Consider the following 14,348-nt stretch of genomic DNA (forward strand, 5'->3'; position numbering starts at 1 on the left):
ACGGCAGCCAGGAAAGATGGCCCTGATCACAGGCCAGGCCTAGGGACTGTACCTGCGCACGAATTTCATGTGCCGGGCCTCTAGTAATTTGCATAATATTCTTCAACAGTCCCTCTTGATTTTAAAGCAAAGGCAGGAATATAAGATTTAAGATTGGAGATCACAGTTCTAAACTCAAAATCAAGTATATGTACCTATTATGTTCACAGTAGTTAGTCTTTCCTGTCCATGATCTAAATGTTGATAGCATCACCTTTATAAATTAAAATATAACTAAGTGATCCTTCAGATATGTATGTTTTCTTATTTACAAAGTTGTTCCATATACACGATCTCCTTTGATTATCACATCAGTCTTTTGAGAATATATATTACTAGAGGCCCTGTGCACGAAAATTCATGCACGGGGGCGGGGGGCGTCCCGCAGCCCAACCTGTACCATCTCACAGTCTGGGACCCCTTGGGGGATGTCCACCTGCTGGCATAGGCCCACTCCCTGGGGGATTGGGCCTAAGCTGGCAGTCAGATATCCCTCTGGCAGCCCTGGAGCCTTCGGGGGAGTGGGCCTAAGCTGTTAGTCAGACATCCTTAGTGCTGCTGAGGCACGGGAGAGGCTCCCTCCACTGCTGCTGTGCTGGCCAGCCATGAGCCAGCTTCTGGCTGAGCGGTGCTCGCCCTGTAGAAGCACACTGACCACCAGGGGTCAGCTCCTGCATTGAGCGTCTGCCTCCTGGTGGTCAGTGCACATCATAGAACCTGGTTGTTCCACCTTTAGGGTCAATTTGCATATTACCCTTTTATTATATAGGATTGGCCACTATTTTCTGATGAGAAAACTGTGAAAACTATTTTCATACTGTGGAAGCAACATGAACTTTGGAATAATTCAAATTATTCCAAATAGGTTTGAATGTCTTTTGGCTGTCATTTCTTCTATGGGCAAATATTCAGAGTATTATTTCTCATCTTTTTTTTTTTCAGGTTTCTTTGCTTGTAATTACCCTCCTCACCTCTGTCCATTGGTCATTTTACTGCCATTACCAATCCCTTTCATGCCTATAATAGGTGTAACAAGAAGAAAACTCAAGTCAGTCACAGCATTCTAAATTTCGAAGTGTTAGAAAAATCATATAGTGCAGCCTCTACCTCACCTTTCACCCCATTTCACAGAGCAAGAAACTGAAGCTGAGGGAGATGAAGATTAGTTGTCAGTCTGTACATAAGCAGTTCTCATGGCTTTGAGACCTATGTTATTTCCATTCTACTTTCCTGCCAGCCCAGCTGACTCAATTACTTCTGAGTAACCTTAGTTTAAAGCTTTGGTGGAACTAGAGGTTCCACCTATTATAATAGGTTTTCAAAGCATCTGCATCTCAATAACATATTCCTGTTTCCCATTACAATAGGGAATTGAGAATTAGTTTTGTTACAATCTGACATTTCCATGAATAGGCTGATTCTTTACCATAAGGAGTGATTTGTGAGATTCCTCACCAAGAAAGGGGGATCTATTTGGGATAGGTCGAGATAAGGTTGAGACCATTAAAATCCCAGGGGAAAAATTTTCACCTCCTCATATGAAAAGCTCTCAGGCTTTGGGGTTCTTTAAAGTTCAGTTATAGCACTTTCCCAAGTGCCCTTGACATTGATTAGTTTAGCTAAAATATCAATGAGATGGAAGACTAGTTTAGGTGCTACTAATGTGGAAGATAGAACAAATTGTGTCCTTACTCCAATGTTTTCATCTGGAAACTAGAGCTGGTCATGCCCATTGTCTTCTGCCTTTAGGATTAAGTTACCTCCTTTGGTCAGGTAAGTAAATGCTTATGATGCTTGGCTATGAACAATATATTTTGTAGAAGCCTGTAAAAAGTAGAATAGGGCCTAATTAAAATCTCCACAAGCCTGGGACAAACAGACCCAGCCCAGATCCAAAGGTTTAAGGAATGTAAAAGCTAGGGAAGCACAGGACCCCTGTTGGCAGAAAGGGAACCTCCTTCCCTATAGGTCTACCCTTCCATTGCTCTACTATTTTATTCCCACCTGCCTCTCCATCTTTACACAGGGACTATGAGCAGTTGCAGTATCCCTTGCCACCCTTCACCTCTGGCTGTCCATCAAGAGGAAGAAGTCATATGTAGGTTCTAGTCTTTGAGTAGTGCAGTTTGCAAGCTTAAAATATACAAAGGCAAATTGGAAAAGGGAGTGCCTGTATATAAGCAAACGTCTGCAAATCCTGGACATAACTGAGGTCCTTGTGCATGTGACATGTGTTTCTGCTGTTTGTGTGTTTGCCTGCTTTTCTGGGTTATTTTGCCTTCGCACATCTGGATAGGTGGGAAGTGTGTTGTTAGAGGCAATTCTAGACAGAGAAAAGGGAAGAAAAGAGGGTAGAGATGAACTCTGGTTTCCAGGCAGAGGGTTCCTAGAGCAACTGGTGCCATGCTATGAAGCCCAATCTACCCCTATGGAGAAATCTGAAAGGTTTCAACAGGTATCTGCTGGATTGGCCATAAATTGTTTTCAGTTTGCAGAAGACCCTCAAGCCAGCACTTCACAGTGAATATAATCCCTAGTTTAAGGAGCTGATACTCCTATTGCCTCTCCCACATGCTTACAGTATCTGTTTTGAGAATGGATTTAGGAACCAAATCTGGTAAATGTTGCCCCCTGGGAGTTCTGCTAATCCTATCCTCAAAATAAAGCTCCAGGTGAACACTTCAGGCCTGGCACCTAAAACGTGGTCCGGGAAAGCAGGAGATTTTCAGGGCGATAGAGTCTTCCTGGGCTAGAGCGATTCTCTTCTGCCTTCCCCCACGCTGCCCCAGCACTAGTTTCTCCCAAACCGCTCAGCATTAGTGGGCGGGGAGGGGAGGGGAGAAGAGGAAAGGGGAGGGAAGAAAAGGGAAGTAGAGGGGAGTGAAAAAGGAGGTGGGAAGGCTTGGAGGCCGGCCTGGCGGGGGCGGGACCCGATTCGCAAACTGTTGCTTTGCTCTCTATGTCCCAGCGCCCCTCTGAGATCCCAGGGAGCCAACGTGCTGGGAGAGCCATAGGGTCCCGAGGAAGCCTGGAGGCAGAGGAGGCAGCAGAGGGAAAGTGACCAAGCTAGCCGCTCCAGTGAGGGACAGGAACCGGAGGGACGCCCCACGTCAGCCCCGGTTGGGCTCTGGAGACAGCCAACGCCTCTTGCTGCGCGGCGGCTTCCAAGCAGCCTCCCGGAGCTACCCTTTCCTCTTTGGTGAAGTTTTTAAAAGCTGCTAGAGATTCGAAGGAAGCAAGCAAAGTACGGGGTAGGGCTGACGGTTGCCTTTGTCTTCCTCCTTTCCACCCCTTCGCCCCCTCCTGGGTCTCCTCTCTTGCTGCTGCTTCTGCCCGCTCCCCTCTGCCCGCTCCCCCACTTCGGTTGGCCCAGCCTGGCCAGCCCGAGTTTGCAGAGAGGTAACTCCCTTTGGCTGTGAGCAGACGAGCTAGCTCTGCGTTGCAAAGAGGGCTCTGGGGAGTCAGGCAATTTCAGAGACGCTACTGCACTGCACCGCGGACCTGGCTACTTAGGCGGCACTGGGGGTGAGCTCCCGTTTTCCCCCAACACCCTCTCCACCTCGCCCTGCATGCCCTAACCTCCCATCCAGTTTTCCAGACCAAAGATCAAACGATGAAAAGGCAATCAGGTCTTCAGTAGCCCAAAACAAAAACAAACAAACAAAAAACACTCAAACCTGAACAAAACCAAAGCGGGGGTGGGGGGGACCCACTCTGGTCCCTATTTGCACCTGCTTCAGTGGATATTGAATCTGGAAGACAAGAGTTCGCTCTCTCTCTCTCTCTCTCTCTCTCTCTCTCTCTTGCTCTCTCGCTGTCGTTCTCTCCTTTTCTTTCAAGATTTGAGCATCTTTTGAATCTATCTTCCAAGTATTCATGAATAGACTCTGAGACTAGCAAGGCAGACCTTGTCCAACGCGTTTTTTCACTATACAAGACTTTGAAGCTGTCAGAGAGATTTTGTGTGGTCATTCCTGCAAGTTTCTTTCCCAGGAGCTTCCTGCAGGTGGGCAGCTAGCTGCAGTGACTACCGCATCCCAGCCTGTTGAACTCTTCTCAGCAAGAGAAGGGGAAACGGCATAAAGGAATTAGGTGGAAGATTCAACCAAGCTCAAGGATGGAGGTGCAGTTAGGGCTGGGGAGACTCTACCCACGGCCACCGTCTAAGACCTATCGAGGGGCTTTCCAGAACCTGTTCCAGAGCGTGCGCGAAGTGATCCAGACCCCGGGCTCCCGGCACCTTGAGGCCGCGAGTGCAGCACCTCCAGGTGCCCAGTTGCAGCAGCAGCAGACCAGTCCCCGGCAGCAGCAGCAGGGCGAGGATGGATCTCCCCAAGCCCAGAGCAGAGGCCCTCCAAGCTACCTGGCCCTGGAGGAGGAACAGCAGCCTTCACAACAGCAGTCAGCCCTGGCGGGCCACCCGGAGAGCAGCTGCATCCCGGAGCCTGGAGTCCCCTCAGCTGCAGGCAAGGGGCTGCAGAGGCAGCCGCCAGCACCTCCAGAGGAGGATGACTCAGCTGCCCCATCCACGTTGTCCCTGCTGGGCCCCACTTTCCCGTGCTTAAGCAGCTGCTCCACCGATCTTAAAGACATCCTGAGTGAGGCCGGCACCATGCAACTTCTTCAGCAGCAGCAGCAGCAGCAGCAGCAGCAGCAGCAGCAGCTGCAGCAGCAGGAGGTGGTATCTGAAGGCAGCAGCAGTGGGAGAGCTAGGGAAGCCGCTGGGGCTCCAACATCCTCCAAGGACAGTTACCTAGGGGACAGTTCTACCATCTCGGACAGCGCCAAGGAGTTGTGTAAGGCAGTGTCGGTATCCATGGGCTTGGGTGTGGAGGCATTGGAGCATCTGAGTACTGGGGAACAGCTTCGAGGGGATTGCATGTATGCTCCCCTACTGGGAGGTCCACCCTCTGTGCGTCCCACTCCTTGCGCCCAGCTGGCAGAATGCAAAGGTTCTCTGCTGGATGACTGCCCAGGCAAGGGCACTGAAGAGACTTCTGAGTATTCCCCTTTCAAGGCAGTTTACCCCAAAGGGCTGGAAAGCGAGAATCTAGGCTGCTCTGGCAGTGGTGAAACAGGGGTCACTGGAACACTTGAGCTGCCATCCACCCTGTCTCTTTACAAGTCTGGAGCACTGGAAGAGGCAACAACTTATCAGAGTCGCGAATACTACAACTTTCCAATAACCCTGGCTGGGCCGCCGCCTCCTCCGCCTGCTCCCCATCCTCAAGCCCGCATCAAGCTGGAGAACTCCCTGGACTATGGCAGTGCCTGGGCAGCCGCTGCAGCAGCGCAGTGCCGCTATGGGGACCTGGCAAGCCTGCATGGCGGGGGTGCAGCGGGACCCAGCTCAGGCTCACCCTCAGCCGCTACCTCCTCTTCCTGGCACACTCTCTTCACAGCAGAAGAAAGCCAGTTGTATGGGCCCTGTGGAGGAGGTGGTGGCGGCAGCACAGGCGAGGCAGGGGCTGTAGCCCACTTTGGCTACTCTAGGCCATCTCAGGGGCTATCAAGCCAGGAAGGCGAATTTCCCCCAGCTGATGTGTGGTATCCTGGCGGCATGGTGAGCAGAGTTCCCTTTTCAAGTCCTAGTTGTGTCAAAAGCGAGATGAGCCCCTGGATGGAGAGCTACTCTGGATCTTATGGGGACATGCGGTAAGTTTCTCCGTTTAGTCTTTCAGCATTGAGTCAATATGCGTTCTGGGGTATATATTCTCCTCCCCGCGTAAACATTCTGCCACTGAGAGAGCCCCAGAAGATTCCTAAGAGAGGGCTGCCCTAAGTGGGGAGCTTTACCTGGACTCTAGGCCTACCTAAGATTTTACCTTAGTGCTCTGAACCCCCACTGTGAGCCCCAATCACTGCCTTTAAGATCCTGGGTGCTGGTTCCTGCCCTTCTAAATTACATAACAATTATCTACTCCCAGCCTCCTAAAATCCTTGCTGCCTCCCCTGGGCTCCAAACTTAAATCCAGTTCCAAGGGCCACCACCAGAAATAAAGTCCTAAGCCCTCCACTAATTTTTCTCCTCCACTCCCCCAAATCTGTGAACATGGACAAAATATAGGCAGTTTCTCCTCTTAGAGCCTGTTGCAGTTTGCCCTCCAGCCTGTGGTGGTCCTGGCAGGTGGACTGGCCCAAGTTTTTCTCAGCCACCTCCTTCAAAGACATAAAATGGAGTGTGAGATTAGGGGGAACAAGATGGTCTCTGAGTTCTAAAAACTCTATGAAGAAGGGGTGAATTTCCTTCCCTGGCAACAATTAAGGACATGCCCTAGGACTGGCAGTCAGCACAGAGAATCCAACCAGGCAGGATTAGAGATCAGGCAAAGGTAGAGGAAAACCAAAAGACAACTTTCTTAGTGAACACAGGGCAGGATTTGCCCTCACAGGTTAACTATGTTGGAAGTAGCTGCTTGTTTTTTTTGTGTGTGTGTGTGTGTGTGTGTGTGTGTGTGTGTGTGTTTTTCTTGTGGAGATTATAACAGACCACAGTCCTCTACTTCAGGTTTGCATCAGATCTATAAAGAGGAGAATGTTCTTTTAGAAAATAATTTAACCACACTTGAGTCTGATTTATAAAAGTGTTGGGAAAAGTTGTAAAGGATTTCCTGCTATTTCAGTGTGCTCAGAAATCTGCTTTTAGGCTCTTCAATATATTCATTCATTTTAAGAACGATTTTAAACATGAGCTGTTACCTCTAACAAACTGAATAAGAACTGTTAAGGACCTATGAGTTATAAGTTTGTCCAAAAGTTTTAATTATAAAATGAGAAAAGTGGCAGTCGATTTCATCTTGCTTATTATAAATTCTTCCTTACCGAAGTTATCTTCTTGCAGACCATGATGATGATCCCCCCCTCCCCCCTGCAGCAAATGGAGATATCAGTATATTTTGGTGAGGGAGGGAATATACTGACTAAAGAACTAACTCCTCAGGTTTGTTGGATGCTGATATTCCCCATGGACTTGTTCTGTATTGTTCTGCATTTCTATAGCTGTGACTCTATCTGTTACAAAATTTCTTGGGCAACTTAAAGCCAACAATTTGCCTTCTTTCACTGATGCTTTTGTTCTTGTAAGGTTGATAATATAGTGTTAGAAAAGAGAGGGGAGGATAGAATTTCATAAAATATTTTCTGGGGCTATTGAAGAAACAGCGTCTCACCAGGCTTTACATTCTATTAGCGCTTTTTAAGGTTTGGCTTACCGGATTTTTAAAGGGTTTATTTATAGTGTCAAAGTCTTTTCTAGTTATTTGGAGGGATTTTGCTTTTATTTTTGTGAGGTGGATATACTGTGTCATAAAAGTTATTTTCCATTTTATAAGAACAGATTTACTTGGTAGGGTTAACTTGATTTTGAAGGGCTGTAGCTAGTCAGCGAGTCCTCTTCTTCTATGAACTTTTCTGGGGCAGAGGATGTCAAAGGTGCTTCTTGACCTACTATTGTGCTAAACCCAGTCACTGGAACCTTCCCTCTTTTGCATGACCCCTCCAACTAACTCAGTTAACAGGGAGGAAATGAGTGATTCCACATATTTGTTAATGAATAGGTATCTTCCAAGAAATAACCTGAAATTTTCAGGAAGTGGTTATCCAGAGCAAAACATTTTTATAGGTGTGCAGTAAGGTAGATGATTTTATCCCAGGCCTTAATAGAAAAACCTCTCTATTAGAAAGACCTGCTTAAAATAATGACCTGAACTAATGAGAAATTTTTCAGTATCCAAAGAAAGTACAAAATTATTGAATCTTTCCTGGTTTCTGATTGTTGCACTGGTTTGGGAGTCTAGTGAAAAGGAAAACTGCTGTTCCTGTCCTGTGGATTGACAAAGAATTTTCATTTCTAAAATATAGAAAATACTTGATTCAGTTTTTTTAAAATACCAATTTCATTAGAATGCAACCAATCCCAATCTAAAAATAGACATATCCTTACTTTTTCCTTCTTCCCCTCACTTTGTAGAGGCATAATTTGGTGAAAGGCAAGATATTTTTAAAAAAAGCCTTCTGGAATATCTATGTTTTTATATATCTACAGTGTTTCTGGGGAGAGAAGAGAGGCTGAAGGTGGTCTTTATTTTCTTATTAAATTTACCATGTGATTTGAACAGAAGGAATCATAAAAAGTGATGCAGCTTGTGTGCAACCCTGGTGATATTTTATGGAGCTGTCTTCTTTCAGAGATCAAACAAGACTACAACTTTGTTAATTGACCACTGTTCCATTTGACAAAAGTAGGGCCCTTTATATTCTTGAAAACAGCACAATATGATAAATATTTATTCTTGGGAGATAAGGCCCAGAGGAACCTGTCCAGGAATTAGAGTTGGAGTTTAGATAAATTGTCCAGATGCAAAAAGAAACTTTAAAATTTCTCTTGGTATTTGGTTCTGGTCTTCATAATAACTAGTATTTTAGTGGTGCTTCGAGATTGGCAAATCCTGTCATGCTCTATTAGTTATTTCAAAATAAGTCCTTTTATTAACTCCCTTTTCCATCTCCTTCCCCTCCTCAGTTATCAAGCAGATTTTTGTGACTATCTTTCATGGAGCAGTTTGTCTATTTTGTACAGCAGAATTTTGCTTTGGGATAAAGATAGATTGACACTTTCTGTCTGTAGGCCTTGAGGATCAGTATCTTGGGGGAAAAATCCTTTCTCCATGGTCAGCAAATCACTGCTGAGTTCTGTATGGGCACCAGTAATCAGAACCCAAGGACAAAATAGCCACACTGGCTGTTACCCCCATTTTGAAATATGTGCAAATTGTAGCGATGGAATGCTCCTCTTGGTTGTCCACAGAGTATCTGTCTCAGTTTGGCTAAAGGTAAACATAAGTGAGAGATATTTTCAAAGAACCTTACAGCCTTCCAATTGCAGGGTTACTTTGCGGTGCCTTCTTGCCAGTGCTAATTTTACCTCATTAGACTTATATTCTTTCAGCTGTAAACCTTAATATAATGTATTGAATTTGCTGGAGCATTTAATTTTCTTTTTTAAAAAAGCGCTTTTCTTTTCTGTAGTAATTTTCTCTTCTGGTATACATATACTCACTTAAAACAAGTAATTCTTTGGCCTCCTTAGTCGTACTTCTACTGTGGCTGCTCTTGGTGGAGTTAAGGGCATAGACAATTTTATTATTTTTTTAATGGTGCTATGGGTTTCATTCGGACTCTGCTCAAGAGGGAGCTTAAAGCTGCTGGGTGTAGCAAGGAAAGGGCTTATTTTATATGCAAATCAGAAAACATGATTCTGAAACACAAAAAGGAAACAAAAATCGTGTTTTGTGAGGTTGGTAGGAGAGGGAGAAGGAAACCTCTCTCCATCACCTACTTCCACCATTTTCTCTTTGTTTGCAGCTTCCTCAAGTGCTGCCTATATCCCTGATTTTCTTTATTTCTACTCCTTTCTTGCTTTTGACATTGAAATATAGAATCTTCATCCTACTTTTTAGGATATGTTTCTCATTACTCTTATAGATTGCTCCTAAATAATTTTTTAAATTTAAGAGTAACAAATCAGATCAACTTCAACTCCTCTCTTTTAAGATTAGATGACTTAAAGTGATAGCAAAATGAATAGCTGGGCTTTTTTATCTTAAAGTTAGAACCTGATTCAACAGTTGCTGAGGGAGCTGAACTAGATAGCTTGAGGTGAGGACTTAGCAATTTATTGAAGTATTTTGCTGGCTACTGTCTCTGAATCTTTCTCTCTCTCTTTCTCAATCTTTGTTTTTCTGTGTCTACTGGTAATTTTGGGAACCTTTTCTCAAAGCTTGAGAAGAACTGGACCCTCTCCCTTCTGAGACAGCTCTGCCTGGATCAAATCACTACACTGCTTTCAGAATCAGTACCTAATGTGCAAATGAGGGTGCTTGCTATAAGTGACTGGCTGAGCTTATATTTAGAATTATAAATTAATCATTTGAAAACAAAGAAAGATATTAAAAGAAATTATAATACCTCAGACTTCCCTTGGCAGCATTCTCTCAAGGTCTGAGATGTTGAATTCAGAGTAATTTATTCTCATCCTAAACTCAAATCTAACTCTTTCATTGCTTATAAAGTTACATACAGAATTATGAAAGCTCATATTTATATTGCACTCTTTTAAAAGAAAAGACCCAATGTCTTCCACTAGCACTCATGTATATTTGAGTAGGCCAGGGGGTGCTTAGTGAACACCCCCTTGCCAGTTGAAGAAGTAGAAATAGTTGCATTTTCTATAACATTTGTTTACCATGTGGGTAAAGCTCTGTAGAGCAGCATTTCAGCTTTTTTCTTGAAGCTTCTCACCTGACAAATACCTTTTTAGATTGTTGCTCAGTAAAACTACTTTCAATAGCTGCTGCACAGAGATGATAGACTGAATTATGCATAATTCCTTGCACACTCATGGGTGTTGCCACCTCTTCTCTCTCACACCAATTCGTGCTGCCAACTTGTAGGCCACAGCAGGGTTGAGAGTGGCTCATCTAGAGAAGCTTATAACTCTAAAGTGCTGATTACTTGAGAATGCTGCCAATTTAAATCATGCAGCATCTGAGTTCTATTTTTTAATAACAGCTTTATTGAGACATAATTCACAATGTGTATAATCTAGCCATTAAGAGTTCAAATATTTTTAGTATATTCAGAATTGGGTGACCATCACTACAGTCAATTTTAGAACATTTTAATCACTTAGCAGTCAACTCCCCTCCCCCAACTCTCAGCAGTTACCAACCACAGACCTACTTTTGGTCTCTATGGATTTTCTTATTCTAACATTTCATAAATGTAATCATACAGTATGTGATCTTTTGTGACTGGCTTCTTTCATGTACAATAATAATTTCAGTGTTCATCTATATTGAGGCACATATCAGTACTTAATTATTTTTAATAACCAAATAATGTTCCATTATATGGATGTACCACAATTCATCTATCCATTCATCAATTGATAGACATTTGAGTTGTTTATACCTTTTGGCTATTATCAATAATACTGAAATGAACAGTCATGTACAGGTATTTTTTGTGAACATATGTTTTCAGTTATTTGGGGTACATACCTAGGAGTGGAGTTTCTGGGTCATATGATAACTCTTTTGAGGAACTCCAAAACTGATTTCACAAGTAGATGCACCATTTTACAATACCACCAGCAATATAGGAAGATTCTTATTTCTCTATATCTTATCAATACTGTTTTTTTAATTATAACTATCCCAATGGGTGGGATGTGGTATCTCAAAGTGGTTTTGATTTGTATATCCTTTTAAAATTGTTTATTGCCAGTCAGTGTTTAAAAAATATAATTGTTCATTGCCAGTATTTAGAAATATAATATATTTTTGTATATTGACCTTGTATCCTGCAACCTTGTTGAATGTACCTGAGTTTTGAACACCTCTGGGACTTAAGAAACAGAATATTTTTGCTACTGTGTTGAAAGTTAAAGCATACTTTGTTTTGTCCTGCCTGAGGCTGCTTAGGGACACTGTTCTCTGTTTTCCTCAGCTGTGAATTGGAGTTGGTAATGACAGCCCCTTCATAGATGAATAGAAGAGTGTCTCTAAAATTTTCAGGTCTTTATAGAACAGTAGGAAATAAACTTATAAAGTTTATGCAGTTAACAGTCTTATTTTTAGGAAAAATTAGGAACTATTAGCAAGGGGGGATGAGAAATAATCATTTCTATACAGAAAACTGACACAAAGAGATAAGAAAGGCAAACTAGGTCAAAGAAATCACTAGCTATGTTTGGCTTATTGTTTAGGTTTATATAAACAGCTGGAGTCATAATTTTGTTTTTATAAGTTGTCCTTTGGATAAAATAAATGCCACCACACCTTCTGGTGTGTATTTCTAGATGAGGAAATGGTTCATTTACTTGAAAATAGTTTGGGCTTTTTTTTGGGAATTCACTCCATAACCATGAAGCAGAGATAAAATTCACCAATAAAGGAACTGTACTCTGGCCTCATTAACACTTTAGGCTAAGGACATGTCTAATCAGCTACAGCTATTGTGTCCTGAAAATGGTAAGTGAACTGTAGGCCACTGAATAAAATATCATACTGTGATGTACCTGTTTTTAGAGATGACCCTAATAAAGTTATTTTTAAAAACATATCCATCAATCTACTACTTTTCATTAAGCAGCTGCTATCTGTGTGCTAGGAGGAGATCAGGGTAAAGGGGCATGATTCAGAAAAAAAGTTGAGGTCACTGCCCTCAATGAGCTTATAGTTATTTATGGTATGGATTTTTAAAATGTATGCCTTCCAAAAAAATGATCAAAGTAGGCTGTAGTGTGTCTGCCTCTTGTCCTTTATGGATTAGGTGGGGACATGATTAAATTCAAGCAATAGATTATAGGTCTTGATGCATATTTCAAATACCAGAAGGAGGTACCTCAAGAAAGACAATGAAGAGTGAGCCCAATTAGTGGTATGAAATCTATTTCTGCTTTTTGTTACAGTGTCACCCCAGTCAAGTTAGTTACTACTTTCTTCCTCAGTTCCTTTGGCTATATCATTGCTTTTGCTAGAAACTTGTTTTGATGTATTTGACTATCAATATCTGAAATATATGAGGAATTAATTAAATTAAGGGGATTGATGGGTCTAAGTTTGGCTTGAAAGCCAATGAAGATGCCCAGTGTGGTGGTCAGATCAAGAATTACTTAAGGTTTCCGTTGAACATGGTGGCTTGCTTTGAGGTTCTGTATAAATGGGGTTTCTGGCTGTTGGTTAAGTGACTGAAGTGATAAGACAACAATTCTTGGGGTAAAGGGCACATGAAAACTTTTTTTTAATAAGACCTTTTCTAAATTAGATGCTATAGCTTTTTGAAATGACCTACCCCCTAATCATGGGCTGTTTTCTGCAGATTGAATTAACTTCTTTGCTTATAGAATTGTAATAGCACTATCTGTCCACTAGGGGGACTGCAAGCGTCCTGCAGCAGAATTTTCTTGAGAATGGTTGGCCTCCTTTGAGGATTCAACACATCACAGGCTAACTTGAGCCAGAACTTATTTATTTAGTACCAAGGCAATAAATAAGCTACTGTAGTACTTACTATTTTGCCTGAGATGTTCTTTCCCAAAGTGCAAAACATGTTTAGTAACACTGTTTGACTTACTGATACCTTTTCCAAATGTGATGCAGGGAACAGTGACATTAGACATATTCCAGTAGCACTTTACAGTTTACAGAGCAGTTTCATATTCTGTTATTGCATTTAATCCTCATTTCTACCTTATACAAGTAGCCAGGTTTCATGGTATTGTAATAGTTTTCATCCTATATAATAAAGAGGTAATATGCAAATTGACCATCATTCCAACACACAAGATGGCTGCCCCCATGTGGTCAAAGACAGCTGCTGCCATGTGGACACAAGATGGCCACCACAAGATGGCCGGCAAGGGAGCACAGTTGGGCCAAACAGGACTGCAGAGGAGGGCAGTTGAGGGTGATCAGGCCTACAGGGGAGGGCAGTTAGGGGTGATCGGGCCTGCAGGAGAGGACAGTTGGGGGGGACCCAGGCCTGCAAGGGAGGGCAGTTGGGGGGACCAGACCTGCAGGGGAGGGCAGTTGGGGGGCACCAGGCCTGCAGGGGAGGGCAGTTGGGGGCGACCAGGCTGGCAGGGGAGGGCAGTTAGGGGCAATTGGGCTAGCAGGGGAGCAGTTAGGCGTTGATCAGGCTGGCAGGGGAGTGGTTAGGGGTAATCAGGCTGGTAGGCAGAAGCGTTTAGGGGCAATCAGGCAGGCAGGCAGGTGAGTGGTTGGGAGCCAGCAGTCCTGGATTGTGAGAGGGATATCCCAGATTGGAGAGGGTGCAGGCTGAGCTGAGGGACACCCCCCCCCACCATGCATGGATTTCATGCACTGGGCCTCTAGTACTATTATAATGCCGTTATTCTCATTGTAAATATTATGTTCAGAGAAAGTAGGTAACATGTCTAAAGTCAAACAGTTTCAAAGTGGCCGAGATAGGATTTCAGCCCCACTCTCTTCCTTAAATCAAGTGTTCCTATTTATTTTATCACACAACCCTTTCACCTCATAGATTAAAAAGAGGGAGATTATGAGAGACAAAGAACCTTAACTGGTATCAATAATAAAAACTAGTGAAGTTCTTAAGGATTCAAAGTGGTTTTCTTTTTTACTAACCAGACTGATGGATTGGGTTGTATGGAAGTTCTGGGTACCAGTAACCTTGCCGTCCTACTTTATAGCCTGTACTTGTTCAACAAATATTTATTGAGCATTTAATATATGCCAAATTTATACTTGGTACTGGTGACACAG

General features: G+C 43.3%; 1 protein-coding gene across 2 annotated transcripts in view; it reads left to right on the plus strand.

The window, feature by feature from the left end:
- Window positions 1-4,156: 4,156 nt before the first annotated feature.
- The window catches only part of AR (androgen receptor), a gene marked incomplete at both ends in the record, with an annotated part of 321,271 nt that continues 311,079 nt past the window's right edge, over window positions 4,157-14,348 (plus strand). For both annotated transcript variants that reach the window (XM_079765068.1, XM_079765069.1), the window contains one exon: window positions 4,157-5,694. In XM_079765068.1, coding sequence (XP_079621194.1) covers window positions 4,157-5,694 — 1,538 coding nt within the window. The remainder of the gene's footprint in view (window positions 5,695-14,348) is intronic.

The sequence above is a fragment of the Cnephaeus nilssonii genome (assembly GCF_951640355.1).
Source record: "Cnephaeus nilssonii genome assembly, chromosome: X".
Taxonomy (NCBI): Eukaryota; Metazoa; Chordata; class Mammalia; order Chiroptera; family Vespertilionidae; genus Cnephaeus; species Cnephaeus nilssonii.